Raw genomic sequence first — 27,223 nt, forward strand, 5'->3', positions numbered from 1 at the left:
TCAAATGATTGCCATAAGAATTAAGTAGGTTAATGTATGTAAACTACTTAAAGTAGTACCTGGAATACTGTAAGAGCAAAATTATTGTTTAACCATGATGATAATAAAAATGAGAGGTGAACGATACTGTTAAAATGTAAGTCAGACTCCTCTGCATAGCCTTTCAATGGCTTCCCATTTCAGTGTAAGAAGACCAAGTCCTCATAATCATCATACAGCCCTAGAATATTTGCTCTCTGTTGCTTGTTTGATTTCTTTTCTCTGTCTCTCCTTCCTTTCTCCCTCCCTCCCTCCCTCCCTCCTTTCTCCCTCCCTCCCTCCTTTCTCCCTTCCTCCCTCCTTCCCTTTCTTTCTTTCTTTCTTTCTCTCTCTCTCACTCTCTCTCTTTCTTTCTTTCTTCTTATCATATTTCCCATTCTCTCCCTCATCCACTCTGCTTTAGCCTCAATACTCTTCTTGCTATTCTTTGGGCATGTCAGTTCTGTTCCCACCAAGACCTTGGCACTAGCTGTGCCCTTTCTTCCCCTCCAGATTCATAGGTTAATTTTCTTCCTTCCTTCAGATCTTTACCAAGCACCCTATCTAAAATTGCAATCCTACTCTACTTATTTTCTCCTTAACTTACCATCATTTAATACAAAAAATATTTTACTTAGTATTGCTATTATTATTATTATTTGGTACTGAGAATTTAACACATGGGCACTCTACCACTGAGCTGCATTCCCAGCCTTTTAAATTTTTTATTTTGAGATAGGGTCTTGCAAAAAGCAAACAACAAAAAAATAAGTTATCTTTCAATTGTCCTGAACAAGAATAGGTAGAAGGTGAGGATATGAGGAGACTAATTATATATATATATATATATATATATATATATATATACACACACACATACACACATACATGTGTATATTTGTATATGTACATATTTTTTTTTCTTGAAGCCTTCTTGGGCAGGAGAGGGAAAGAAAGAAAAGGTATAATTAGTCCTGTAAAATGACATTTTCAGACTATCAGTTATGTATAAATATAAGGTATATGAATGAAGCTTTCACATCAGAGGACCCATATAAAAAGAGGCTGCCTTTTCAAACAGAGGGCTAGTCATTGTGGTAAGCAACCTTTAAGATGGCTCCCAATTATCTTCATCCCTGTGCATTCATGTCCTTATGTAATCCTTTAAGTAGAAGCTGAATTTAGTAATTTGCTTCTAAAAAATAGAATATGGCAAAAAGGATGGAATCCTACCTCCAAGATTAGGTTATAAAATGACTGGCATTTGTCCTGAGCATTCTCTCAGATCATTTGCCATGGGGGAAGCTGGTTGCCTTATTGTAAGGCAGCAACTTGGAGAGGCCAATATCATAGAACCAGAGCCTGCCAACAACCATGTGAATAAGTTTGGAAAGAGATGCTTCCTGAGTAGAGAAATCACATGAGGTTATAGCTATGGCCAACACCTTGATTGTAGCCTTGTGACAGACCTGGAGCCAGTGGCACCCAATTAAACTGCACCAACTCCTGACTCCGTGAATTTTAGGACAATAGTTAACAGTCATATCATTTTATCGTTAGGAATGGGTAAACCAACACATTGAGAAAGTTTGGTTCTTTAACCCTAAGTTTTAACATAAGCCACCACCAATTGTATCCAGTATATTTTGTTATAGCACATTAGCCCCAAATTTCTGCAGTAACTTAGTAGAATAAACTATGACCATATCTACCTAGCAGGGAAGGAAGGAGTTGCCATTAAACAGTTAATTTAAATCTGTGTCAACTCTGAAATCATTTATATCAGCTGTTTTCAATGGATTAAACAAGCCCTGTGATTATTCCTTTCGCTGGGGGCTGGTACATATTCTCTAAAGATGTGTTTTGCAAATAAAACCTTTAATATTTTATCTTGTGAACATGTTCAGCTGCCCCAGACCTGGCATTGATCTGACTTCTACTTTCTAAGACAATCCTAAACTGTTTCTCAATAAGGATCATCCCTTCATGTCTTGCAGTCCACGTCATGGAACAAAGAAAACAGAACCGCTTGTGGACCCACTCCCAGATGGATCAAGTGAGTTTTCCCAGGCTGTACCTATCAGCCTCTAAAGTAAACACTCACCTGAGTAAGAAAAATAAAAGTAATGAAGTAAATATTTTCTTAGAAGTACATCAGGTAAAAAGCACTTGATTCATATTTTTAGATTCAGTTATTCAAACCACACATATTGTCTATGAATACATAAACCAAACTGTTCCATAAGCTGTAGGGATAGAAAACCACCAAATCCTACCTTTGAGGAACTTATACTTTTTAGGACTTTCTACATGAGACCAAAAAAAAGGGGAGGGGTCATCAAATCAATGTTAATTTCTGCATTCATTTTTCTGTATAGATGTTTTGCTAGATTTTGTCAAGGATACAAAAATGTAGCAAATGTTTTTTTGTTTTATGTATTTTTTTTCCTGAATTGAACACAGGTCAGTAACCACATCCCTTGGAAAGCTGGTATTGCCAGTGTACCATTTTGTAACATCTGTTCTCACATCCCTAAGAGCAGATATGTAGTTGGTGACCATTTCAGTCTACAGATAGCACTAGCTCTCATTTTCCAGACAAAGATGGATACGGAGTTACACCACCAACAAAATGATTTTTTAGAGTGAATTTTTTAAAAGCATTTCTCTCATATGGTTGGTACAATATTGATTGTGCAATAAATCATTTTTAATCCAATTGGAATTTAGAAGAATCCAGGTTAGTATTTTCTCAAAAAATAAGATCTTTAAAGTTGGGCAGACTCTCAGGATCTCTTTGGTTCTCTAGACTCTTCTAAATTCCAGAAAAGAAGAAAAATTCTGAGCAATGCATGATTTTCCTTTAATAAAGAAGGAGAACTTGTGAGCCCACTTTTGCTATTATTTAAGACCTAGAAATAAGGGGGGAAATACTTGTTTAGTTCACCGTGGTGGTCTGCAAACTATACCTTTCTCATAGGCCTGAGATGGCAAAATATTTGTGAATTCTTCACTTGGCAGAACAGGTTCAGGGATGTTAATGGAGCGGAAAGGGCTTCCTTGGGCTTGTTGAGCAGGCCCAGCCTGTGTGCCATGTTCTTCTTTTTGAGTTTTTCTAGGAAAGGAAAACAACCCCAAGGTCACTTTGGTTCTTAATACTTGATAGATTAGGAGGAAATCCAATTCAGAACAGCTTAAGAAAATGTCCAAATTATTAAGTTGAATTGTATAAATTGCTATTTTTTTAAATTAAAAAGTCCAATACTAGCAATTTGTACAGTTCACCTTAATTCATCACCTAAAACCAAGCAAGACTTCAGATATCTACAAATTACTTCTAAATGTAATTCTTTCATTCTTATTTTTCTGTTACTGGTTCCCTGTCACCAGGATCTATAAAGTTAGCAGTAGTGACTATTTGCTTGGGATGATTCACGTTTGCTTAACCAAGCAATTCAAAGGTACCTGAAAGCTGTAGATCTTCAACTGAACACCATAATCTATTCTACCTGGTCACACAAATATTATCCCCATATTTCTGTCTTAAATTCAATAACATCAAAAACTTAACAATGAAGATTATGTATGCATAATGGTGAAACTTTACTTGACTCAATTTAGTTGAGACAGTGTTGAATGTCAATTTACTTTCAATCATATGAGTCAAATAATAGCAGCATTAGAGAAACTTTAGAAAATTAATTTAAAAAGAAAAAAGAAAATCACTGGTGGCCCCACAGTCTTAGCACAACAATTATTATTTTAAAAAAATATCTTTCTGATTATTTCACATATTTTTACAGTTGTAATCAACATATACATGCCATTTCATATCATATTATATTAAATGAATTTTTATATTTAATAGTTATCATTCATTTTTATATTAACCAACTTTTCTGGCTATATACCTGCCATCATATGCAGACTGGCAGAGCTCAGTGGCCAGCTAGCTATATTATTAATAGAGGGCAAGGTACTCTCAGTGCCTTTCTATAAGATCTTGCTATGAGTTTGCCTTTAGTAAATATTTTTTTAATATCTTTATTTTATTTTTATGTGGTGCTGAGGATTGAACCCAGTGCCTCATGCATGGTAGGTGAGTGTTCTACCTCTAAGCCACAACCCCAGCTCCTGGTAAATATTTTTAAAGAGGAATTTAATTTCCTTTATTTACAAATATTTATTATAGTAATATTCTTTGTATAGTAAATTTCTTAAAAATTTTATAATCTTTAAATAAATTAAAGAAACCTTCAGAAATTTGGAAATTGTTTTCCAAAAATGATTGTACTACTTCCTACCAACAGTGTGTGAGCTCCAGTTGTTCAACATGCTCACCAGCATATTATATGATCACTTTAAGAAACTGATTATTGTTTTAATAGGCATTTTCTTTCTTAAAGTTCTTTTTAGTAAATAGCTTAAAAATACTCACTTGGCTTTAACTTTTCGAGATTCTCTTCTCTTCTCCTGTTGAAGCTGTTCAATTTTCTGTTGCATTTCTTCTTGTTTGGAAGTGATAGCCTGGATCATTGACATGGCATTGCTCAGCTCTTCCTAAAAAATAAGCATTGCTATATTTCAAACTGGTACGTAGGGTAAAAGCATAGAACATAATATGCAGCACTCCATAAGTTTTTAGTACATACTTATTGAATGAATGAATGAATCTATTGTGGCCCCTGATTTTGACACAGAGCTCCAAAAAGAAAAACAGGAAATATATATTTTTTTCATGATAACTAGTGAGTGGCTCAGAAAGAAAATCTTTTTTGTTTGTTTGTTTTGGTTTGGATTTTTTTTTTTTTTTTTTTGGTACCAAGGATTGAACCCATATGTGCTTAACAATTGAGCCACATTCCCAAGCCTTTTTATTTTGAGACAGGGTCTTGTCAAGTAGCTTAGGGCCTCATTGAGTTGCTGAGGCTGGCTTTGAATTCACAATCCTCCTGCCTCAGTCTCCTCGGTTGATGGGATCACAGATGTGTGCCACCATGCACCAGGAGGAAAATTCTTATATCTGGCTGCTATGGGAAAAGCCCCAACATACTCTTTTCAGCAGGAAAACAAAAGATGCACCTACCTTGAAATAGTTTAATGAATTCTTCATCTCAGTAACTTTTTCTTCCATGGAACACCTACAGCTCTTAACCTTTTCTTCCAAAGCATATTCTCCATGTTGGATTCTTGACAGTTCCTGCATTGCTTCTGTGAATCCAGTTTTCAGTTCAGAGGCTAATGCCTGCAACTAAATAATGCATGAAAAATGAACTCAATTTGCTGTAAATTATTATAAATGGCACCACTGGATCCTTGACTTCTTCCTCTATTTTCTTCTTCTTCTTCTTCTTCTTCTTCTTCTTCTTCTTCTTTTTTTTTTTCTTTTCTCAAGAAACCAGGCTCTTGGGCTAGGAATATAGCTCAGTTGGTAGTGTGCTTACCTGGCATGTAACAAGGCCCTTGGTTCAAACCCAAGCACCACAAAAAAATAATAATAATAATAAGGAAAAAGAGAGAGAAAAAAACCAGGCTCTTGACAATCTACAGACTTCATTTACTAAATTTGGACAACTTAAGGGAAACTTGGCCCCTTTTGTCTTCTTTATACAGAATATGTTGAAGCTTGGCAATAAAACAATCAATTAAGTTTATGCATGCCCCTGCAAACTACTTTCATTTCACAGCTTTTGATTAAAATGCAGTCTACTTAAAAAGCCATGTAAGTATGTGAAAAAGACAATCTTAATACAGCTACTCTGAATTCTGTGAAAGAACAGATAGGTCACATTCCTCTTGGTTATTAAGAGAGGATAAAGAAATTCAGGGTTTTTTTTTTCCTTAAAAAGTTAAAGAATAAGAACAATAATATCTAGAAATAATGATAATTTCTTTGAAAGAGAAAAAGAAATGTCTTTCTTTCTTTCTTTCTTTCTTTCTTTCTTTCTTTCTTTCTCTTTCTTTCTTTCTATTCTTGGGCATTTTCCATGACAACAGCTTTAATCCATAAGGAAGGCATAGAAGTATCTGTAATGGCAGAAGTGTGGCATGTTGATGGTGATGTGAATCATCTTCAGCAGTCCAGTCTGTCAAAGGACTGCCCACATTGGACTTCTATTGTCATGTTCCCCACTGTGGTGAGGTAATAATTTCAGAATTAGGTTGGGTACAATCCTAGCTCTCTCCTAGAGAGCTCTTTTGCAGCAGTTTCCTTGTCTTTAAGATAATTATAATAATGTTTATTTCACAGGGATGTTTTGAAAACTAAATGAGTAAATATGGGTAAGGCACCTACTATGTCATATGCTTAGTACACAGGTATTTTTAAAAATTAATTATTTCCTCTTTATGTGACAAATCAAAAAGTTAAATACAAACAGAAAAGTGGAGAAAATGGAGCACTTCTAAAGGTCCAGTTTTATTTTCTGAACAATAAAAAATGAATTTTCAACAAACAATAAATTAAGATAATATAGGATAGCCAGACAATGACATTACTTTCTTGACACATATGACCTTATACCCAGCTAAGTAGAGAAATTCTTAACTTCCCATCTTTCTTCAAGACATAATGGTCTCGAAGGTTTTTTCTATAATATAAAATATTCACCAAGAAAGTGTCTTTATATGTGTACTTCTATACATTTTCAGAATCAAGTCATCCAAATGGTTTCAATTTGAATCCACACATTCTACTATAAAATGAATCAGTATCCTACCCTGTGTTTTAAAAACCAGGATTTGTTGTTGTTGTTGTTTAAGTGTGTTTCACAAATGGTTTCTTTCTAGGACTGGAAATAGGGAAAAATAAGAGGAAAATAAATCATTTTTAGGAAAAAAAATCAGAACTTATTAAGTGTTTGGGGCTCAAAGACTTAGAAACAACATGAGCAATCTGAGTTTGATTCCAAAAATTTTTAATTAAAACTAATCTTTATGATTGATCTTAGCATGTGTACTAAACCATTATGATGGATTAAATCACCAGATCAATTACTTTCTGATCTGCTAATTTTTATCATATAAACTCATCTTCTGTGTGTAAAATAAAATTGATTGCTATATAAACGTCAGAGCAAAAAGTATGTAAGTTTTAAAACTGAAAGAAGGAAAGCTTAGGTTTCCTACTTGAATCAAACAAAAGGGAACCACTATCCCAACAGAAATAGGTTTCATTATCACTGCTCCTAAAAGTGGATATGTGGAGTTTTTCTAGAAGCCAAAAGGCAACAGCAGAGTCTTAGGGAAAAAGATTTTTCTCATTTGTAGAAACTCAGCTCTAAAGTAATTTAAAACCATTGGAAGGTTCCTAACAACCAGGGAATGCTAAAACTGTTCTGAGTGTCAGTCTACTTCCTCCCTTTATTTCTTCCAGAAAAGTAACACTACTACTTTATAATCAGCTTCACAACCAGTGACAAGCCAGGAAGGGGATGCCATTATGGGCATAATCACACACCTGAGACAACACAGGGCTCTTACTATCTTTAGCTGGGACAGATTGGTTGTTCATACCAACCTGACCATTCACAGCCTTGGGAATAAAAAGGAACCAGAAGATGAGTGTCTTAACATCTTTTCTCTGCTCTCTCTTCAACATTCTCATCTGACAGCCCACTGCCCACCCCAAGGATTAGAAACAGGTGTCTACCTTGTTCTCCAGCGAGTTGAACACGTTCCTCATCCCGTTGATTTTTTCATGAAGCTGCTCTAGAGAGGTTATGATCCCTCCATTCTGCCGCTGGGGGCGGGCTCCCACTGGAGGTAGGTTCAGGGAAGACTTGAACTTCAAAGCCTAGGGTTCCACAGAGGGCAGCTTAGGCTCAAAGAAATGGGGGAGAGGAGTCGGAATTCCTCCTATTTCCTGCTGTTAATTTCTGCTTCTCAATTTTCTTTCCCTTCTTGGCTTCTGAACTCTTCTGAAGATGATTTTTAATCAGTGTCTTCCAATTTGGTTTCCACCAAAGATCTGTCAGGCCTCAAACTAAATTTCTCATGAATTCCAGCTTGTTTTGTTTTTACATAAACTTCCCATTCCTTTCTGCCACATGACCAAGGTCAGGAGGCTACCAAGAGGTAAATTCAAGAGACTGTGCCTATGCCTTGGGAACTCTGCAAAGTCATAATGTCGAGGTTTAGGAAAACTCCACAAGGCATGTCAAATTCCTACCACACTGGACTTCACGAGGGCAAAAGGTCAAGTGTTTTGGAGTAGCACATAATGGCAAGGATGCTGGGGTGGTTGCTTTGGTTTCCCCCTGAACCAGAGTCACTGCAGAAGAAACTTGTTCTCTCTGCCAGCTTCCATCTTCCAATTTTATTTAGGCCTCTTTATTGATCCCCCAGAAATGCAATGATTTAAAGCACTAAGTGGATAGTTAAGTAATTTGAACATCAACAGCTATTTCCTAATCTACGGCTCTATTCTCCTGCAGAAATCATCCTTTCAAGACGATGTTGATGCTGAGGCGAAGGCTGCTGTGTTAGAAAGTTGTCTTATTCATCCCTGGATATACTACAGGCCTAGAAGAGTTTAACTTCTCTGGGGTTAGAACATTCCTCAATGGCAAAAAAAAAAAAAACCCTGAGGCTCAGCCAAGACTTACAAATCCTAGAAAAAATTCAATGGCAGTTTGGATGATGAAACTTATTACTGTAGGACTGGTTCCCATAATTTTTCAGTTAGAGGTCCTTTTGGCACCTAAGTTATTTTCTTCAATTATTTTAATTATAGAGAAAAAGAAGAAAAATAAGAATCACCCTAAATCTCATCATTTCAATTTATTCATTTTTTTTCCCATTTCATTATATGTATAGAAATACAGACATTTATATGGTTGAGATCACACTAGAGATATCTTCCCCTCTTTTTCTTGCCCTTTGATTCTTATAATCCCTCTCCCATAGCCTTCAAAATGTTTTCTATATGTCTAGTTTTTAATGGCTACATACTTTTTTATCATATAAAATATGCCAGAGTTTACCTATTCATTTACTCTTGGTGAAAATTTGTTATTTTTTAAGATTATAAATAATGCTGTCATATCCTGCTTTTTATTTAAAGCCTTGCATATATTTTGTTTATATTGCCAATAGGATAAATTCTGAAATATGAAATTACTATGAGTCAAAGATATTAGGTAAGATCTGACCCAAAGGGAAAAATCTACTACATTATAGGGAGGCAAATATTCAATTAATTAATAGTTCTATAAAATATATTTGGCCAGTGGGTTTGAAAATTTATAATATTATGGTTGCATATTATTGGAAGCATTCTGTATGGGACATAAAGTCCTAAATTTGTGGATTTAGGAAACTGTGCCTTGTATAATAAGATATATGAAGTATAAACAATAGAATTGGAGGAAGCCACAATGTTTACATTCCTAAAACTACAAGTGAGCCAAAAAAAAAAAAAAAAAAACACCCTGGGAGTACCAGTCATTGGTGTGAGGGTTGGCTGGAATTAAGTTTTGCAGTTACCACACCAACCCCCTTTTTGTTTTAATGGACTATAATTTGAAAAAATCCATATGCAAAATGAAGTCATCAAGGATGAAACACCATCACCTGACTCTGGAAAAGAGATCTCATTCAATGACTTTGAAAGGTATATGTACCAGGAATTCAGGATGAGAGAAAAAAATACACTTGGAATGGAATAAAGGAGAATATCCTGAGCCTAAAAACCCAATGGGTAATTGTATATTCACACTGATTGATGTTCTGGAGGTAATTCTACCTGGAATGCACTGGGAGATAGTAGTACTCATTCTCCTTTTGACTTCTGGGACCTGATGTGGATTACTGTATCTCACTGTCACCAAGGAGGTCAAATCTATCCAATAGTTATAGGACAGGGAGCCGGTGATGGATCGAACACTTGAACACATTTCCTGCATTTTAACTAATAATTTTTCTTAAAGTTTCTACCAATTTATACACGAGAACTAAATATTATTTTATTATTTGCTAAAGTAGATAATAAAAAATAATGCTTCTTATTTTAATCATTACTTTTTTGAGCGTCAACTTTTTCTTGTTTATTAACTAAGTTATCTATAACTTTACTTTGGAAAATTATTTGTTTTCTTCGCCCATTTTCTATTTGGGTCTTGGAATAATCCATTTTCATGAGCTATTTCTATATCATTAAGCTTTTGCAATAGTTGTTGAAAGCATTTAGTTATTTGTTTTTTAATTTGTTTAAGATGTTTTTATGTTGACAAAGTTGTAAATTAAGATGTGAATAAACTCTCAAACCCTTTTCTTTGTGATTTCTGTCAACTTTTTTTTTAACATAAAAAGACACTTTACATACAGAAACAAAATACTTATTTTAAAACTTTTGATTTGGTTTTTATACTTAACTTTTTTGACAAACCTTTTGGAGATTGTTTTGATTAGAGTATGAAGTGAGGATCTCTTCTTTTTTTCCCCAAAGAATCAGTTTTCCCAACACTGACACCAGACAATGACTACATCAGACCTTTTGTCTCAAAGCAATATACACATCTTGCATATATTCATTAATTAATTCATTCAACTAATATTTATCAAATATGCATTATATCCCAAGCACTGTGCTTTATGCTGAGAATACAACAAAGAGCAAAATGGACTAAATCCCTGCCCTTAGAGCTTACATTCTAGATGAGGAGAGACAATTTAAAAAAAAAAAGTTACTACATCCAATAATGTCAAGAAGGGAAGAGATCTATCAAGAAAATAAAATATGGAGATACAGAATTGCTGAAATTTCACATTTTGTTTCAGATAGTTTCCCTTGTAATAAGTATTCTCTTATAGATAACTCCTTCCCACATCCCTCTTTCCTCTTCTTCTTTACTTCTTCTTTTTGGTTAAAAGTTGCTTGTAGTAAACAGACTTAGGAAAAGTTCTTTTAAAACAAGGATGGGATTATAATAGTGTCACAGGGGTCACCTAGATCAACTTCACTTTTACTGCTTTGTATATTCCACTGTGAACAGATGTATTTGGGTTTGTGATATGATAAGCTAATGAGGCCACCCCCATTGCAGCTATATTTAGCCAACATCCAGGGAATGACCTACATAAAATCTATAATAGACTTTAAATCATACTTGAGTTTAAAGAGGTCCTCACACTGATTCAAATGCCATACACAGGTCAGATGAGAACAGATGAGAAGTGGGCAAGGAAAGCATTTAGAGAGAGGCCTTGGATCAGTGAGGCACCAAATCAACACCAAGTGAAGACCAACTCTGCTTCTTGACCTTCGTTTGAGCTGGTCTCGCTGCCTACTTAGCCTTCTCATATCCACTTGTCGAATGACCAACTTGTCCTTAAATGCCTACCTCAAATCATTTAGTCTACACTAATTCATCTCTCCCTGTAGATTTAATCAGTGCCTCCACTGTAATCTTTTCAAAAACTTTCCTTGCAAGAACTATCTAGCATATGTGTTTTCTAGGTTGTAGACACTTAAAAATCAATGAGAATGTTTGTTTTATCTGTTTAACCTCCCGTTAGACTACATAGTAGACTTTGCACATAGTAACTACTCAGTAAATATAAATTAAATTAAAGGCTGCTTTCTCTACAATTTCCCAGGACTGATTTAAGTCTAGAAACAATATGTTTAAAAATATTTTCATAATCCTGTTCTGTTTTGCCCTCAGTGGTCCCATACCATTTGAACTCTTGCATGATATTTCTGGGCACTAGTTGCTATTTTCACTCTTGCTATCACTTAAACTCAACCAATTTAAAAATATTTCTCCTAAACTATCTGTTCCTCTGGACTCCAATTCTTCATCTTGACAACTCCTTTTCCTGGTTACCAGGGCTTAAAACCAGCTTAAAAAGGACTTTTCTCTCAACCTCTGCTAAGATCTGTCAATACCTCCGTCTTTCTCATGTATTCCAGAAAATACTGTCTTAAGCCTAGAGAGGAACATGGATTTCCCTAGCCTTATATATTCCAAGTTATGTCAGAATAAATTTCCATGATTTTTAAAGATAGAAATTTTCTTCAATTTTACAGTTTGAAAGATAGAAGCCAAATAAATTCCGTTGACAGAGCCAAAGCACCTGATGTCACTCTTGCTGCAAAGATGTTTTGCAGACTTTTTTTTCTAGTTGTTAATGGACTTTATTTTATATACAGTGCTGAGAATCAAACCCAGTGCCTCACACCTACTAGGCAAGCACTCTACCACTGAGTTACAATCCCAGTTCTCTTTTGCAGATTTTTTATCTTCTTTGTAAATCAAATTGTTCCCATTGTTTTAAAAAAAGCTTAAAATTTTTCTATCACCATATTTGAACACTTGCAATGATAGCTCCTTTCAATTCTCAGTTCTTTCTGCTAAAATAGGGAACTATTTAGCAGAAAGGAACTTAGGGAACTTTCTTGTTCCTCCTCTCTGATGAAACTGTTATATTGTATGATGTAAGGGCCAATGTGACTGTAGCATCAGGTGAGAAAAGCAGAGCTGAGATGGGATAGTAGTGCTACATTTTATAAACTGAATAATTTGTCCTACAATAATTGCTTCTCTCAAATGTACAATGTGAGAGGCCCTCTGCCCTGTCAATCTCAATCTTGTGAAGAGAACAAATGTATGTGGAAGCACTTGTGAGTGCCAAAAATCTCTGCATACAACCGACAGTCACCACTGTCACATGTGGGAGCATTTAAAACAATCTATTTGTCTTTACCTGGTAAATCTGTGTGGAAGGACTATTCACCGGCATATGTTCATTCTCTCCTGTAGAAAGAAAGAGCTTTGTTTAATCAAAACAACTTGTTTTGTCCTTATCCTATCTCATAAATATATACAGGGAATAGAGATCCTACAGAATTCTCTGTATATGACTGCATAACATTGATTCGAGAACAAAAAATAAGCTGGATATAACTGGTGTTTTCTGTTTACATCCTAACAAACAAACCAAATCTATTAATAGGACTCTTGTAGAAAAAAACCATATTCTACCACAATGGGGAAGTTTTTGGCCAAACTGAGTATTTAGTGATCTTTAAGTAGAAAAGAAGGAATGCACAAGAAGTGTCTCCCTCATATTCTTGAGTTGACTGAAGTTTACTTGAGGGGATGGTTCTAATGCCAAGAAGGCTGTTCTTCCTGTCCAGGAAGGTACCAGTCCAGTTGTCATTTACTAGTTTCAGGAGAACTATATAAATGTCCCTTGCTTCTCCTACCTCTGATCCTTGCCATACTTCTGAACTCTGCCCTCCTATCATTGCCAAAATTAGCAAAGAGAATCTCGCTCTCTTGCATCGTAAGAGAGCTAATAGAAGGAAATTGTCAATGAAAAGGTCTGTGAAGAATATAGTTGGAAATAGAACAGTATTGTCAATAGTGGAGACTGGGAAATACAGGTCAAAAAAAAAAGAGGGGGGAAGGCATGAGTTGTAAAAATAATTTACAACCTACAGAGGAGAAACATTGGCCTACATTGTACCTTCCAGAACCACATGGGTTCTCCCTGAAGATAAGGCAAGACAACCTATGTGACACATTTAGCTCCTTGATCATCTGTTTGGCTACTGTTCTGTTGTGTTAAATATATATATGAATTGAGCAGTTGATAGATGAAACCTCTGGTTGCAGACATTTGGTTGCCTGAATATGCATATTGTTCTCCTGAGATATGCAAAACATTAAGTTCATAAATAATATGTAACTCAATACACAGAACAGTTCATGTGAAATCCAGATATTTTAAGATTACCAAAAACTCCCAATATAATCTTGAGTAACAATTTTTTAGTTCATTTTATACTATGACCCAACAGCCTGGTATAACAGCAAGAATCAAGACTTGGGAACACAGACCAGAATCCTAGACCTAGCCTTGACATTTTGTAGTTGCAGCCTGACTTCTTCATGACTGTTTCCTCATCCATAAATTGGAGATTGTAACAGAAACTTCTGTGTGGTTGCTCCTAAATGGTAAAGATGAAAAGGGAAAACTCAAGCTGGACACCACGCGTGTCTGTAATCCCAGCAACTCAGGAGGCTGAGGCAAGAAGATCACAAGTTTGAGGCCAGCCTCAGCAACTTAGCTAGATCCTGTCTCAAAATTTAAAAATTTGAAAAATGGCTGGGATGAAGCTCGGTGATAGAGTGCTCTTGGGTTCAATCATCAGTACTAAGAAAAAGAAAAAGAAAAGAGAAAGTTCTTGTGCTTCCAGGCTAGCTAAGAAGGGGTTGGGTTATCTGTATGTTGGCCTCACTGAGCATGTTGTTCTGAGGCAGTCCTAAGGGTACTACTGAAAAAAATAATAATAAGATAACAAATCAAGCCGAATTTTATATAGATGACATTTCCTATTTGCCAGCAAGTCTACAATATTCATGATCATTATATGATGACAGGGAAATGATGTTTGTTTTTTAGGTTTTTTTTTTTTTTTTCAGTTCTGGGGATTGAACTCAGGGATGCTTTTACCTCTGAGTCACATCCCCAGACCTTTTGGTTATTTTTAAATTTTGAGACAGGGTGTTTCTTAGTTGCTAAAGGTCTTGATAAATCACTGAGATTGCTCTTGAACTTGAAATTCTCCTGCCTCAGGCTTCTAAGTCCCTGGGATTACAGGTGTGTGCCACCGTGCCCAACTGGGAAACAAGGTTTTGAGACAGTAGCAAGTCAAGACTAAAACCTACATTTATTGAATCCTGAGCTCTAAAGCAAGACATGGGGAAATCTGACCTTGCTTTGTTTTGGTTTTTTCCATGGTGCCTGTTACTTCTCTCCTCCAGCTTATTCTTCAACATCGCATCATCATTGTCCTGATCAGGCCACCTCCCCTTCCCTGCACCTGTGGATTGAAATAAAGAATAGGGATAGCAGGAAGAACTAATGAAGAAACTGAACTAGCTTTATGTGTTAACATGAAAAAAAATTGAACACATATTGAGGTTTACATAATTTTAGAAGAATAAAAATATTAAGTTGAATAAATATGTAGCTTAAAACTTAAAGGGAGATAATCATTTTTAAGTATGAAATTCATTGCTCAAAAATTATGGTGGCTTTTAATTTGCTACTTCTTTTTTGGATCAAATAAACTAATGTTAGGCCCACTGATTCTATTAACAAGGTATAGTTCAGAGAAATTATCTTAAGAAGAAAAGCCTTTGGCAAGTGTGAAGGCCGGTGCACATATTTCTATTTCTTTACATAGTTAAGTTTTCTTATCCCTATTTCCAGTATCTGGTAGGTTCCCTTGAACCCAGTGTGAACGTGGGACCTCTTTTTAGCCCTCCAGCATTTTAACCCTTTCCTATGTTGGAAGAATCCTCTCCCACTTATGTACCTATTAAGGCTGAAAGTGCCAGGTTCTCCTATTCTCCCTTGCAGCCAAGAAATGAGGGACACATGACATAGGACCTGCCACTCAGATGTCCCTACCCCAACAGACACTGACAGATTTCCTAAGGCAGATTGACTGGATATACTTTTTACTTTCTAAGAAATAGGAAGAGTTGTAAAGACAGCAATGACAGCAAGGTACAGAAAGCAAAAACCATTCTCTGGTACAGACAGCTTAGGAATCTTGAGCCACCTCTTATGTTGTTTTCCTCACCAAAATGGTTTTATCATATGATGTGGGGCACTGTTGCTGGCCACTTGATCCCAGACTTGGTTCTCCAGTCTCCCAGAGATTCTATTCTTTCAACAGATTCTTTCACTGTTTAAATCAGTCAGTTCTTTTCTGTTGCTTGCTACTTGGAATATTGATGGAAATAATCAAAATATGTGAATACTACCCAAGATTGAGAAAATACCAATTTAAACTTTGTTCATCACTCAAGAAAGACAACTCCATAATGACAAGATACAGATCAATAGTCACCTACATCAGGAGGTCAAAAGATGGCTGAGAAGAGGTACAGGAAAATTTTGAGGGTGATGGAAATAGTCTATTGCTTAATTGTGGTAGTGGTATAACAGGTTCAGAAATTTGACAAAATTCATGGAATGTTTATTTTAATTAGATGCATTTTGTTCTGTATAAATCACACCTCATGAAAGTTGATTTAATTTTTTTGTTCACATACTGAGGCCTGTAAAGCAAAATAATAAGTTGGCAAGAGGGTACACATAGGTGAAAAAGCACTATTAACACTTACATATAAGAAGTAGCTCCAAATCAAGGCCCTGCTCTTTGGAATCCTGTGCATTTTTCATGTGGGCATGAAAGTTATGTCAAAGTAAAGCATCTTCCCTAGCTCTCCTGAACTTCTTTTCATAGTCAATACAGCATTACTAAGAAAAAAACTTTACTCTCTTTAGCAATTATTCATTTATCATATATTAAATCATTCCATGATTAATATATTTAAAATTAAAGAATATTAGAGCAAAAAGGCCCTGAGAAAATTATTTCATCCAATTTCTTCATTTATTTATTATGTATAATATATATGCATATATATATAAACAAATATATATAATAGTTGCTAATGGACCTTTATTTTATTTATTTATATGTGGTGCCTAGAATCAAACCCTGTACCTCCCACATGCTATGCAAATGCTCTACCACTGAGCTACAACCTCAGCCCCAACCTCCTCATTTATAAGAGAAGCAACTAATGCCAGGAAAGGGGAAGAGAAGGTATCTGCCAAAAGCCACAGAGCTTCAAAAATCATTGTTAGAAGTAATTTCTGTTCATATTTGGGAAAAAACTTGAAATATATAAAGTCTTATTCTTGTTGGATATTTCAGAATAATATATTCCTAGTGATTTAGTTAGTTGTCCAATCTATAAATAACTGAAAACAAACAAGCCAAAAAATCATATATCCTGGATAGAATGAAAATGTAAAAAAAAAAAAAAATTAAAACAATGTCCACATTTTCAGAGCTAGACGTCATCCAGCTCACATGTGGACATATGGCTGCTGGTTTCAAGACATAATAAAAGTTGTGTGACTGATAGCAGTTAAGTTAGAAATCTTATTTTATTTAGTTAATTACTAAAGCAAAAACCTATATTGGAGAAAACTTGGAAAGTGTGGAGGGGGAAAGCTTGTATGATGCCTCTCCGGAAGCAACTACCATGATCATTGTTTGTACTGCCTCACAATCTTCTTTGTCTGAAATGTTTTGCAACATTGTTAATGGAGCAAACTTGTTAATGAAGCCTACCTAATTTTCCATTTATGTTGTAGCATGTACATTTTACTTAAAAAACTGTATCATTATTATTCATGTTGTTTTTATTGTGCCCATTTGTTCCTCCCCAATTTCAACTGATGTTAATCTCTGCTATTCTTTTCCATTCTTCATCCTAATATAATTACATACAAAAATAAATGCAGAAGATGTATGTATGGGTGAGACTGTCATTGTAGGTTCATACTATACCCTTTTGCATCTTACCTTTCTCATTTAATACATCATGGCAGTCTCTCCAAATTAATTAACATCTAAGAAAATATTTTTTCCATATTATTATTGGCGGTATTATAATTATGTGTAACAGTGGGATTCAACAGTACATACTAAGAAATTATTCTTAATGGCTACATAATACTTCTTGCTTTGAATGAAATGTGTTAATCATTCCTGTACTGATAGACATTCCCTTTATTTCCATTATTTTGTCACTGCAAATAATGCTACAACAAATATCTTGGTACCTATTTACCTTACATCATATCAACCTTATATATTCCATTTTATTTATGTGGGGTTTGAAGAGGCATGGTTAGCATTGAATGAACACCTCAGGAGCATTGAATGAACACCTTTTCTCCTGCACCCCAGACAAGAGTGTAAATTAACATTTTTTAGTTCTTGTTCATCACTCAGGTGACAAGTGATATTTCATATTTACTTTTGCTGATTGCTAGTACCACTGAGTATCTCTACATATACTTACTAAACATGAAGATTTGTTCTTCTGTAAATTATCTATTCCCCTAACTTATCCATTTTTATATTTGTTGTTCACCTTTTCCTTATCAATTAGTAAGAGATATTAATGCTTTGCCACATATTATATTGTACCCATCTTTTTTTTCTTTTGACTTTGTGATCACTTTTGCTATTGAACATTTTTAAATATACGAAGTCAAATAAATGTTTTTCCTTAATTGCTGCTAGATTTCTTGGATTGATTTTAAAGCTATCTGCAATACCAAGATTTTATATATTTTTCTCCCTAAATTTTATTCCAAGGTTTTTCTAATTTTTAAAAGTGTTTAATTCATTTAAATTTTTTTTTATATGGGAAAAGGTAATGTTCCCCTTCTGTACTATCCAGAGAGATAGCCACTTGGCTCTGCACAGGTTATTAAGTAAACTATGCTTTTCCTTAATGGAACAGCAGTATTGATTTTTGTAACATACTAAATTCTTTGATACACTAAAATATATTATGGGCTCTTTGTTCCATTCTTATCTATCTACCCCTATTCCAAGATTAGAATATATTATATATAGATGTTCTTAAATATATTTAGTGGGGCTGGGGTTGTGGCTCAGTGATAGAGTGCTCATCTAGCACATGCAAGGCCCTGGATTCTATCCTCAGCACCACATAAAAATAAATAAATAAAATAAAGATATTGTGTCCAACTACAACTAAAAAATAAGTATTAAAAAAAATTGGTGATGCAAGCCAACTATTATTCATTTTTATAATTTCCTTTTCCTGACATTTATTTTTCCATATGAACAAATGAACTCCAAAAAAATTTTACCTAATACAAAAAAATTGAAATGCTCATTATAATTGCATTAGATTTACATATTAATTTGGGAAAAGCATTTTTTTCATACATTAAATCTTATCTAAGAGCAATATATTTCTTTCCATTGTTTGAATCCTTTTAGTGCTTTTTTTCTTTCTTTGTTTCTTTTTTCTTTTCTTCTCTGGATGTGTGTGCTGCTGGGAATCAAACCCACTCCCTTGTTCATGCTAGGCAGTAGGCAAGCGCTCCACCACGGAGCTACATCCCCAGCCCTAATTTAGGTCTTTTAATCAGATTTTCAGGGGGTATGGAGATCCTGCACTTTTAAATGAAACATATTGGTATTTTTTTTTTTTTTAGCTTTTATTGCTATTGTGAATAGCACTTTTCCCATTTCCTTTTGTAGCTGTTTTTTGGATTCTCCATTTTGTATTCACCGCCATATTAAATTACTGTATTATGGAAATTTTAAAATGAATATTTTTGTATTTCCTAGGTGATTTTATCTTTATTTTATGTGTGTGTATGTGTGTCGCTGGGGATCAAACCCAGTGTCTCACACATGCTAGGCAAGTGCTCTACCACTGAGCCACACTCTTGCCCCATCCTTATTTTCACACCTTTATATGAGTTTCAGAATAATTTTTACTTACAATGGCAACAATAGACAACATTATCCATTTTCTTTCTTTCTTTTTTTTTTTTTTTGTGGTTCTGGGGATTGAACCCAGGGCCTTGTGCATGCGAGACAAGCACTCTACCAACGGAGCTATTTCCCCAGCCCCATTTTCTGATTTTAATGTAAATAGCTTTAGTATCATTTATACTATTTGCTATTCTTGATTAATAATCTATATCACACTTCAGTAGTTTCCTTCTAATTCTATTTTACTAAAACTTGTTAGAAATGGATATTGGATTTTATCAGAGCTTTCAGTAGCTATGGATAGAACTGTTTTTCTCTCACTGGGCACAGTGGTACACTCAGGAGGCTGAGGCAGGAGAATCACAAGTTGGAGGCCAGCCTGGACAACTTAGTGAGACCCTGACTCAAAATAAAATTTTTAAAAAGGCTGGGGTGTAGCTCAGTGGTAGAATACCTCGGGGTTCAATCCCCAATGCTGGGGGAAAAAAAATGCTTTTCTGTCTTTTACTGTTGTAATGAGTTATGCTGATCCTGTGGTGCTGAATCACTCATCCAGGCTTGTTCATGGATTATAGTTCATTTAATATACTACTGGATTCTATTTTTTAATATTTAGATATTTTTGCTTCTATATTCATAAGTGATTTTTGATCTGTAATTTTTGGGTTTTATTCTATTTTATTTTGTCATTAAAGGTATGCTAGCTTCAATAAATTAGAGTGTTCCATACTTTTCTATAATCTAGAAAAATTTCAATTACATGGGAATTATTTGTTCTTTAAATGATAATATCACATAGCTTTGAAACCATTGGTCCGGATTCCTTTTTTAAAAAGAAGATAGATCTATAAAGCCATTTCAATTTCTTCAAAAGCAATTGGTCTACTTGACTTTTTCAGTTAATTTTGTCATTTATATTTTCCGGGGAAACTATGTATTTCCTTAAGTTTGTCAAATCTGTTGACAAGGCATAAGCATTTTTCCATGTGCTATAAAACAAATGGTGGAGAGACAATTCAACACTCATTGAACTTCTGCTATGTGCCAAATGCTGTGCTTCATGTTTTATTTTATTGTCACATTTAACTGAATCACGTTGAGCCTATTTAGCATGTGTCGTTCCCATTTTATAGATTAGAATATCGAGACTTGGGAAAACCAAGTAATAATATGCCCAGGATCACGGACTAAGAAATGGCAGAGGGAGCCAGAATTGTTAACTCAAGTCAGTGTAATTTCAGAACGGGTACTTTTATTACTCTTGGGTTTTTCCGGATAGTTTCACAATGATTATATTTAATTACTGAAAAATAGTTGCTTGAGGAAGTGTGTCATTGTTTTCTTTTCCTCCCCAGTTAGTCTTAGGATAGTTTCTGGTTTTCATTGTAACAAATGAATATTAAGAGAAATATAGCCCTCTTTTTTTCATATTTAGGACATTTTTCCTTAGGCTTGGTTTCTAGAGGAAATTTCTAGGATTGAAGAGTATGACCATCTTAATGAGTGACATATATCTAAAAGTACATTTTTAAAGGGGAGAATAACAACAAGGTGATGTAGAAAGTAATATGACTTTTTCTAGAAAAGCCTTGCTACAATTGTGAAACTTCCTTCAACATCTTATTTATAGTCTGCTTTTCATTCTGGACTGGGAATCTCTCACTCTGAGCCCAGGAATTTTTTACTCTGCCCTTGATAGCCCTCAAATCACTGCCTACCTTTGAAACAATACCATTAAATGCTGCCAGATGCCTCTCCTCAAGTCAGTATGGCTCCAGCTCCTCCCTAAGCTTCCTGCTTTCTTTCCATCTCTGTAACTACAAGTGCTGGCCTCTAAGAACATCCACCTGGACCATGGCAGATGCTGGGGAAAATGGTTTTTAGAAAGAGACAGTTGGTCTCTAAAATAAGCCAGATCATTATAGAGAGCAATGATTTTCAATTTGTACTCTTTGAAGCCTCCAGGCTTTCTTGAATCTGCCTTGGGGTTATTGGGCCCCCTACTCATCCCGTTCAATCAGAATCTCTCTGGGCTTATCAGATACTGTAGTATTGGAGAAGAATTTTGCTTTGAAACCCATTTCTGCTGTTTAAAAACAATGGCTCTAAATATATATACATATATACACATATAGTTCACACACATATATACAATGGGGATTGAACTCAGAGGTGCTTTACCACCGAACTATACCCACAGCCCTTTAAAAAGTTATTGTTGTTGTTGTTATTATTTTAATTTTAAGACAGGGTGTCTAGCTAAGTTGCTGAATCTGGCCTCAAACTTGTGATCCTCCTGCCTCAGGCTCCCAAGTTTCTAAAAATAATAATATAGATAAATAGAAATATTGAGACACTTACCTAAAATGTTAGATTTTTATGAAACTACATTAAACATTTGAAATAATAAAGTTAAAAGAAACCTAAAAAAACACTGAAAAAAATCTTCTGGCCTCCCCCAGAATGACCTAGAATGTGTACCCTCCTCCCCGCATACACACATAAGATCACAAAACTTAGAGTTGTCTATTACTTTCCAATTACTGCTATGTTAAAAAAGGAAAGTTTGGCACTTCAGGGAACTGAAATTAATTGAAAGCAGACTTGAGTTAATTTCCATTCCAGTGGCCTTTATTGAATGGGTCTTTAGTGCCTATTTCTAATTTAACAGAATGAGAACTTTTTATGTTGGGGGAAGGTTGATGAGGAAATATTTTCCCCTGAAACTGAAGTAATTCAGCAAGACAAATTTTGCAAACATTTTCAGAGAGGAGAATATATAATATTTGTAGAAAAAATGTTTTAAACAACCACGAAAGGAGCTGTATGCTTGTTTTCTTTTTCCTATATAGTCTAAAAGGAACATTATTTTGTGACAGTAATACCTACTTTATACATTCTTCATAGTTTCTAAAGCACTCTTGTAGACATTCTCTTACTTAATAATTGCAGCCATGCTGGGCAGTGGGCAGATTATATGTTCCATTTATTTTATTCAGAAGGAAACCATAGCTCAGAACAATTAAGTATTTGCCTAAAGTTGCACAGGAAGTAGTTCCAAGCAAAACCATTGGTCTTTCTATTAGTCTGCATCTTTAAATAAACTGCTTCATGCCACAATATTTCAAAACAGTGTAATATAAACTGATATAGAAAAATATATCAGTTCCTGATAACTATCTGAATAAATACTGTATAGACCAATAAAATATAAAAAGTTCTGGCAAGTGTGATGAGAGAGATTGAGAGAAAGAGAAAGAATATAGAGTACGATCAAAAAGAGAAATATAACCACCAATTCAGAAGGTATAAAATATTATTCGTAAAATTCTATGTGTAACTTAATGCAGTAATTTTAAAAGTTAGATGAGATGAGCAATTATATAGGAAAATAGATTGCTGAAATTTATTTTAAAAACTGTAGAAAAGTCAACTTGAACAGCTAACTATAGAAGATATTGAAAGGAAGCTTCAAATAGCTACCCTCCCCCAATAAGTTATGACTCAGGATAATATCCCAGGAAGGTTTTACAAATAACAATGACTCCTTTGTTGCAAGAAAATATGTTTCTATGCAAGAAAATAGGATATATGTAAATCACAAAGTTCATTTTATGAGGTTCTGATACAAAATCTACTTCAAGATGGATAAATAAATATACACAAATTCTAAAAAAAAAAAAAATCAGAAAGTAAATCTACAACACTATGTCCAGTAGAGTTTGTTCTAGAATATTAAAATGGTTTCATACCCGGGCATGGTGGTGTACGCCTGTAATCCAGCAGTTTGGGAGGCTGAGATAGGAGGATCACGAGTTCAAAGCCAGCCTCAGCAACAGCAAGGCACTAAGCAACTCAGAGACCCTGTCTCTAAATAAAATACAAAGAATAGGGCTGGGGATGTGGCTCAGTGGTTAAGTGCTCCTGAGTTCAATTCCTGGTACCAGAAAAAAAATAAAAAGAATGGCTTCATGCTTATAAATCTATTAACATAACTCATTGATCAACAATGAGTACAAAAAGACAGAATATCATGTGACTCATAGAAGCCAAATGATCCGGAGACGAGACAAATTTCACCATACATAGGTGCACAAGTGCTATCTTTTAAAAAAAATGATGTAACTTTTTATGCCCATTTCCAAAAAATTATCCTTGAATACTTTGCAATTTAAAGTGGCAGACAAAAAAAATGGAAGAATTAAAATAGGACTCTGCCATCAGGCTATGATAAATAGCCTCATATTTAAAATGGACTTTGGTCTCCAAGTCAGCTTCTTACTTGACCTTTTCTCAAATATGGGAGTTGCTAGAAACAGGGTGGCTCCTGCCACTGAGCCAGGTCATAAGTCCATCAGTACACTCTCAGTTAATTACCTGGTTGTTAGTTCCCTCACAGTCTGTAAGCAAACCAGGAACAGAGAGGATGTCATTCATCTATCCCAGATTCTGTTTTCAACAAATGCTTTCAACAAATGTTTGTAGAAGTGACCTGAATTCTCCTCCAATACACTACTATAGAAATATGCTACTTTGACTAGCTTTAAATTAACAACAAAGAATTAGTAGGTAAATATAGAAAAAGTTTGACCTTGAGATGATACTTGTTAGAGGAAAAAAGAACCCTTACTTTATTCTATCAGGCAAAGTTCTTTTGGCAGAAATCTATCCGCTATGCCCACCACTGGACTTGAAGAATTTCCCAATAACTGCTCTCACTCCAAAACTAATCTAATGATGCTCCACACAGCCAGCAACCAATGGACTCATAGTCGGTGAGAACAGGGGCAAAACACATAGAACATGCAGTTCAGAAGAACACAGAAGGGTCTTTACAACAGCAGATGAAAAAACACTGAATCTCTTACCCTCACTCCACTGGCATGTTAATTTTTGTTGTTCCAGTTAATGTCAGTCAGGATAATTTGGCTGAGTTAATATGTGACAACATCAATCAGAAAAAAAATGTCAGTATACTATCACACACAAGAGACAACTGGCTTGAAGTAATTATTTTGAGTGTAAGAATGCCTTATTTTACATATCAAAACATCAAAAGCTGTATGCAATGTCCCACGCCACTAGTCATCCCAGCTACTCTAAAGGCTGAGGCAGGAGGATTGCAAGTTCAAGGGCAGCCTCAGCAACTTAGTGTGACCTTCAAGAGCATTAGCAAGACCCTGTCTCAAAAAAAATTTAAAAAATTAAAGAAATGACTTGGGATGTAGCTCAGTAAATGCCCCTGGGTTCAATCTCTTGTACCCTCTACAACAAAAACAGTGTATCATAAATTTCAGACTACATTTCTTCCAGGGGCTCCTCTGCCTCATTTTATTGGTTGGCAGGGATAAATGTATCAGAACCAGATTTTGTGAGCCTGAGTGTTTTATGGACTATGGGTCTGGACAGGAAAAAATGTGTTCATCTTTTTTCCTATCTTGGTTTGACTTTTCTCTAATCTTTATCTTTTAAGCATGTTATCTTCCTAGAGTCACCTGAGATGAGAGACTTTCTGTAAGAGGCAGAGCACCCCAGTACAAGGTTAAGTACCCACTTACAAAGAAAATAAAGTCGATTTCACTGTGCTATCACTAGGTTAGTCCCAATTAGAAAAGAGGGACAGTGAAGGACGAGACAGAACCTAGGAGATTTTGTTGGGGGAAGAGGCCTGGGCTCCACAGAAAGTACTCTGTAGCCTGAGGGATGGCCCTAACTTACAGAGGCGGGTTTCAGTGTGGAAACACCTAACCAGTCCTGGGGAAATATTCCTTCTCTGAAGCAGAGGCAGTTGCAAGACTCACAAGATGAACCAGGCAGCTGAGTTAGTAGTACTTTGTGAAATAGCTCATCAGTTACTAAAGCCTATTTTAGGTGAGAGGGAAAATCAGGTTACTGATGTCTCTCCTGGGAGAATTTTTTTCACAGTTCAGATAAAATGACATCCAATTTGGATCTGCCTTTGGCACTTTTAGAACTGCTAGGAAGGAAAATAGAGTAAAATCCAATTTTCAGAATGTCTACAATTTTCCACTACTTCTCAGTGAACAAAGACTCCAGAAGTTAGAAATTACAAACTTGGAGAATCTATGACCTCAGTTGGAAAAGTAGCCCTCAGCCTGTGCACCTTTACAGTGGTCAGTGATTTCTCTTGACGCTAGCACTACAGCATTCTCCCTTTGAACCAATAGACCCATAAATCCTGGGCATCCCTACTGGAGGAGCTCAGTTCTTATAGGTCTCAGGCCTTCTGCTCTCTGGCAGGCCAAGTCCTGCTTAACCTTAAAAGTGCAGTTCATGCCTCCTATCCTTCAGGAAGCCCATCTTGCTGTTCTCTTCAACTGTCATCTATCCTCACTAGGGCAATCATCATGTTCCAACTCATTATTATTATTTTAAAAATTTTTTAATATTTATTTTTTAGTTTTAGGTGGACACAATATCTTTAATTTTTATTTTTATGTAGTGCTGAGAATCGAACCCAGTGCTTCACGTATACTAGGTGAGCACGATACCACTTGAGCCACATCCCCAGCCCCGCAACCCATTATTACTATAGAGTCCAGCAGCATAAACCTAAATATAGGAGATACTCAATGTTTTTATTGATCAATTAAAAGTATAAATTCATCATTAGTTGGTGTCTTTTATAATTTCAGCTAATTTCACACATGCCCTCCTTAGAGGTAAGGCATACTGAATTCAACCAATCAGTAAAATTTAACCACATCTGATGAATTTGAACAAGGAGAAAGGGAAGAGACACTCCATTAAGAATCTAGAACATACTGGGACTAGATTTTATTTTATGCGGACAGGAATAAGTTAATTTAAACATAGAATAGCTAGGCATGGTGCCATATATCTGTAGCCCCAGTTACTTGGGAGACTGAGGCAGGGGAATCACTTGGGCCCAGGAGTTTGAGGCCAGTCTGGGCAACACAGCAAGACACCCTTCTCAAAAACAACAACAAACAAAATAAAACATCAACAACAACAATAACAAAACCCTCCATCCTTCTATCTCCAAACTGAATTACACACTTCTCCCATCCCAGATAGTTGGATAAAAATTCTTTTCTTTAGAACTCTTAAAGGTACATATGGAAAGATACTCAACAACTTCACTTGAAATCTATTGTAGGGCTTTTAAAGCATGCTGTAAGAAAATTATTCCCTGTGTAGATTGTGCTCATTTTATCTTGTTCTGATGTCTTGGAAAATGGCTTCTCTATCTGAAGGCAAGTCAATCTAACAGGGCACACAAAGGCTACACTTTCCATTTTGCTTTTTTTTTTTTTTTCCTGGTACTGGGGACTAAGCCCAGGAGCACTCTACCATTGTGCTATATATACTCAGCCCCTTTTATTTTATTTTTGATACAGGATTCCATCAAATTGCCAAGGTTGGCCTCTAACTTGGGATCCTCCTGCTTCAGCCTACGGAGTCACCAGGATTGCAGATATTCCAGTCCATTTTGCTTTTTGATAATGCGATCTATTCACATTTTCATGAGAATTCTAAAACTAAATAAAAATGTTCCCTAAAGAGTCAAGAAGGTAGCATACCTGCTGACCCTGGTGTTAAGGAAAGGGAAGTACACTAGACTGAGGTCTGACCTGTACTTTGCGTTCACTGTGGGGCCATGGCAAAGCCAAGCACTCTGTCTGGCCTTTTATTTCCTCATCTACAGTATGAGACTCTCAAAGTCCTTGCAGCTCTAAAATTTTGAGGCTAACATTTAACAAGTATCTTCAAATATTACTAAGCAACATGGTAACAGGTAACATAATAACTGCCTCCCTTCCCAGCCCTCCAGTCCCCAGAACCTTCATCAACTGT

General features: G+C 35.5%; 1 protein-coding gene across 11 annotated transcripts in view; it reads right to left on the reverse strand.

The window, feature by feature from the left end:
• The window catches only part of Arhgef33 (Rho guanine nucleotide exchange factor 33), an 81,734-nt gene extending 73,476 nt beyond the window's left edge, over window positions 1-8,258 (reverse strand). For 7 of the 11 annotated variants that reach the window (XM_046425503.2, XM_046425540.2, XM_046425512.2 and 4 more), the window contains exons 1-4: window positions 7,670-8,257; window positions 5,105-5,269; window positions 4,457-4,578; window positions 2,988-3,133 (exon numbers count right to left, since the gene is read on the reverse strand). In XM_046425503.2, the coding sequence (XP_046281459.1) occupies window positions 2,988-3,133; window positions 4,457-4,578; window positions 5,105-5,269; window positions 7,670-7,702 (466 nt within the window). In that variant the 5' untranslated portion in view covers window positions 7,703-8,257. Of the gene's footprint in view, window positions 1-2,987; window positions 3,134-4,456; window positions 4,579-5,104; window positions 5,270-7,669 lie in introns of all 11 variants that reach the window. The other 4 variants (XM_046425487.2, XM_046425465.2, XM_046425471.2 and 1 more) reach the window with 4 other exon arrangements.
• Window positions 8,259-27,223: the final 18,965 nt, after the last annotated feature.

Source organism: Marmota monax, unplaced genomic scaffold (assembly GCF_021218885.2).
Source record: "Marmota monax isolate L192 unplaced genomic scaffold, Marmota_monax_Labrador192_F-V1.1 WCK01_AAM20220418_F8-fsc00015, whole genome shotgun sequence".
In the NCBI taxonomy this organism is placed as follows: domain Eukaryota; kingdom Metazoa; phylum Chordata; class Mammalia; order Rodentia; family Sciuridae; genus Marmota; species Marmota monax.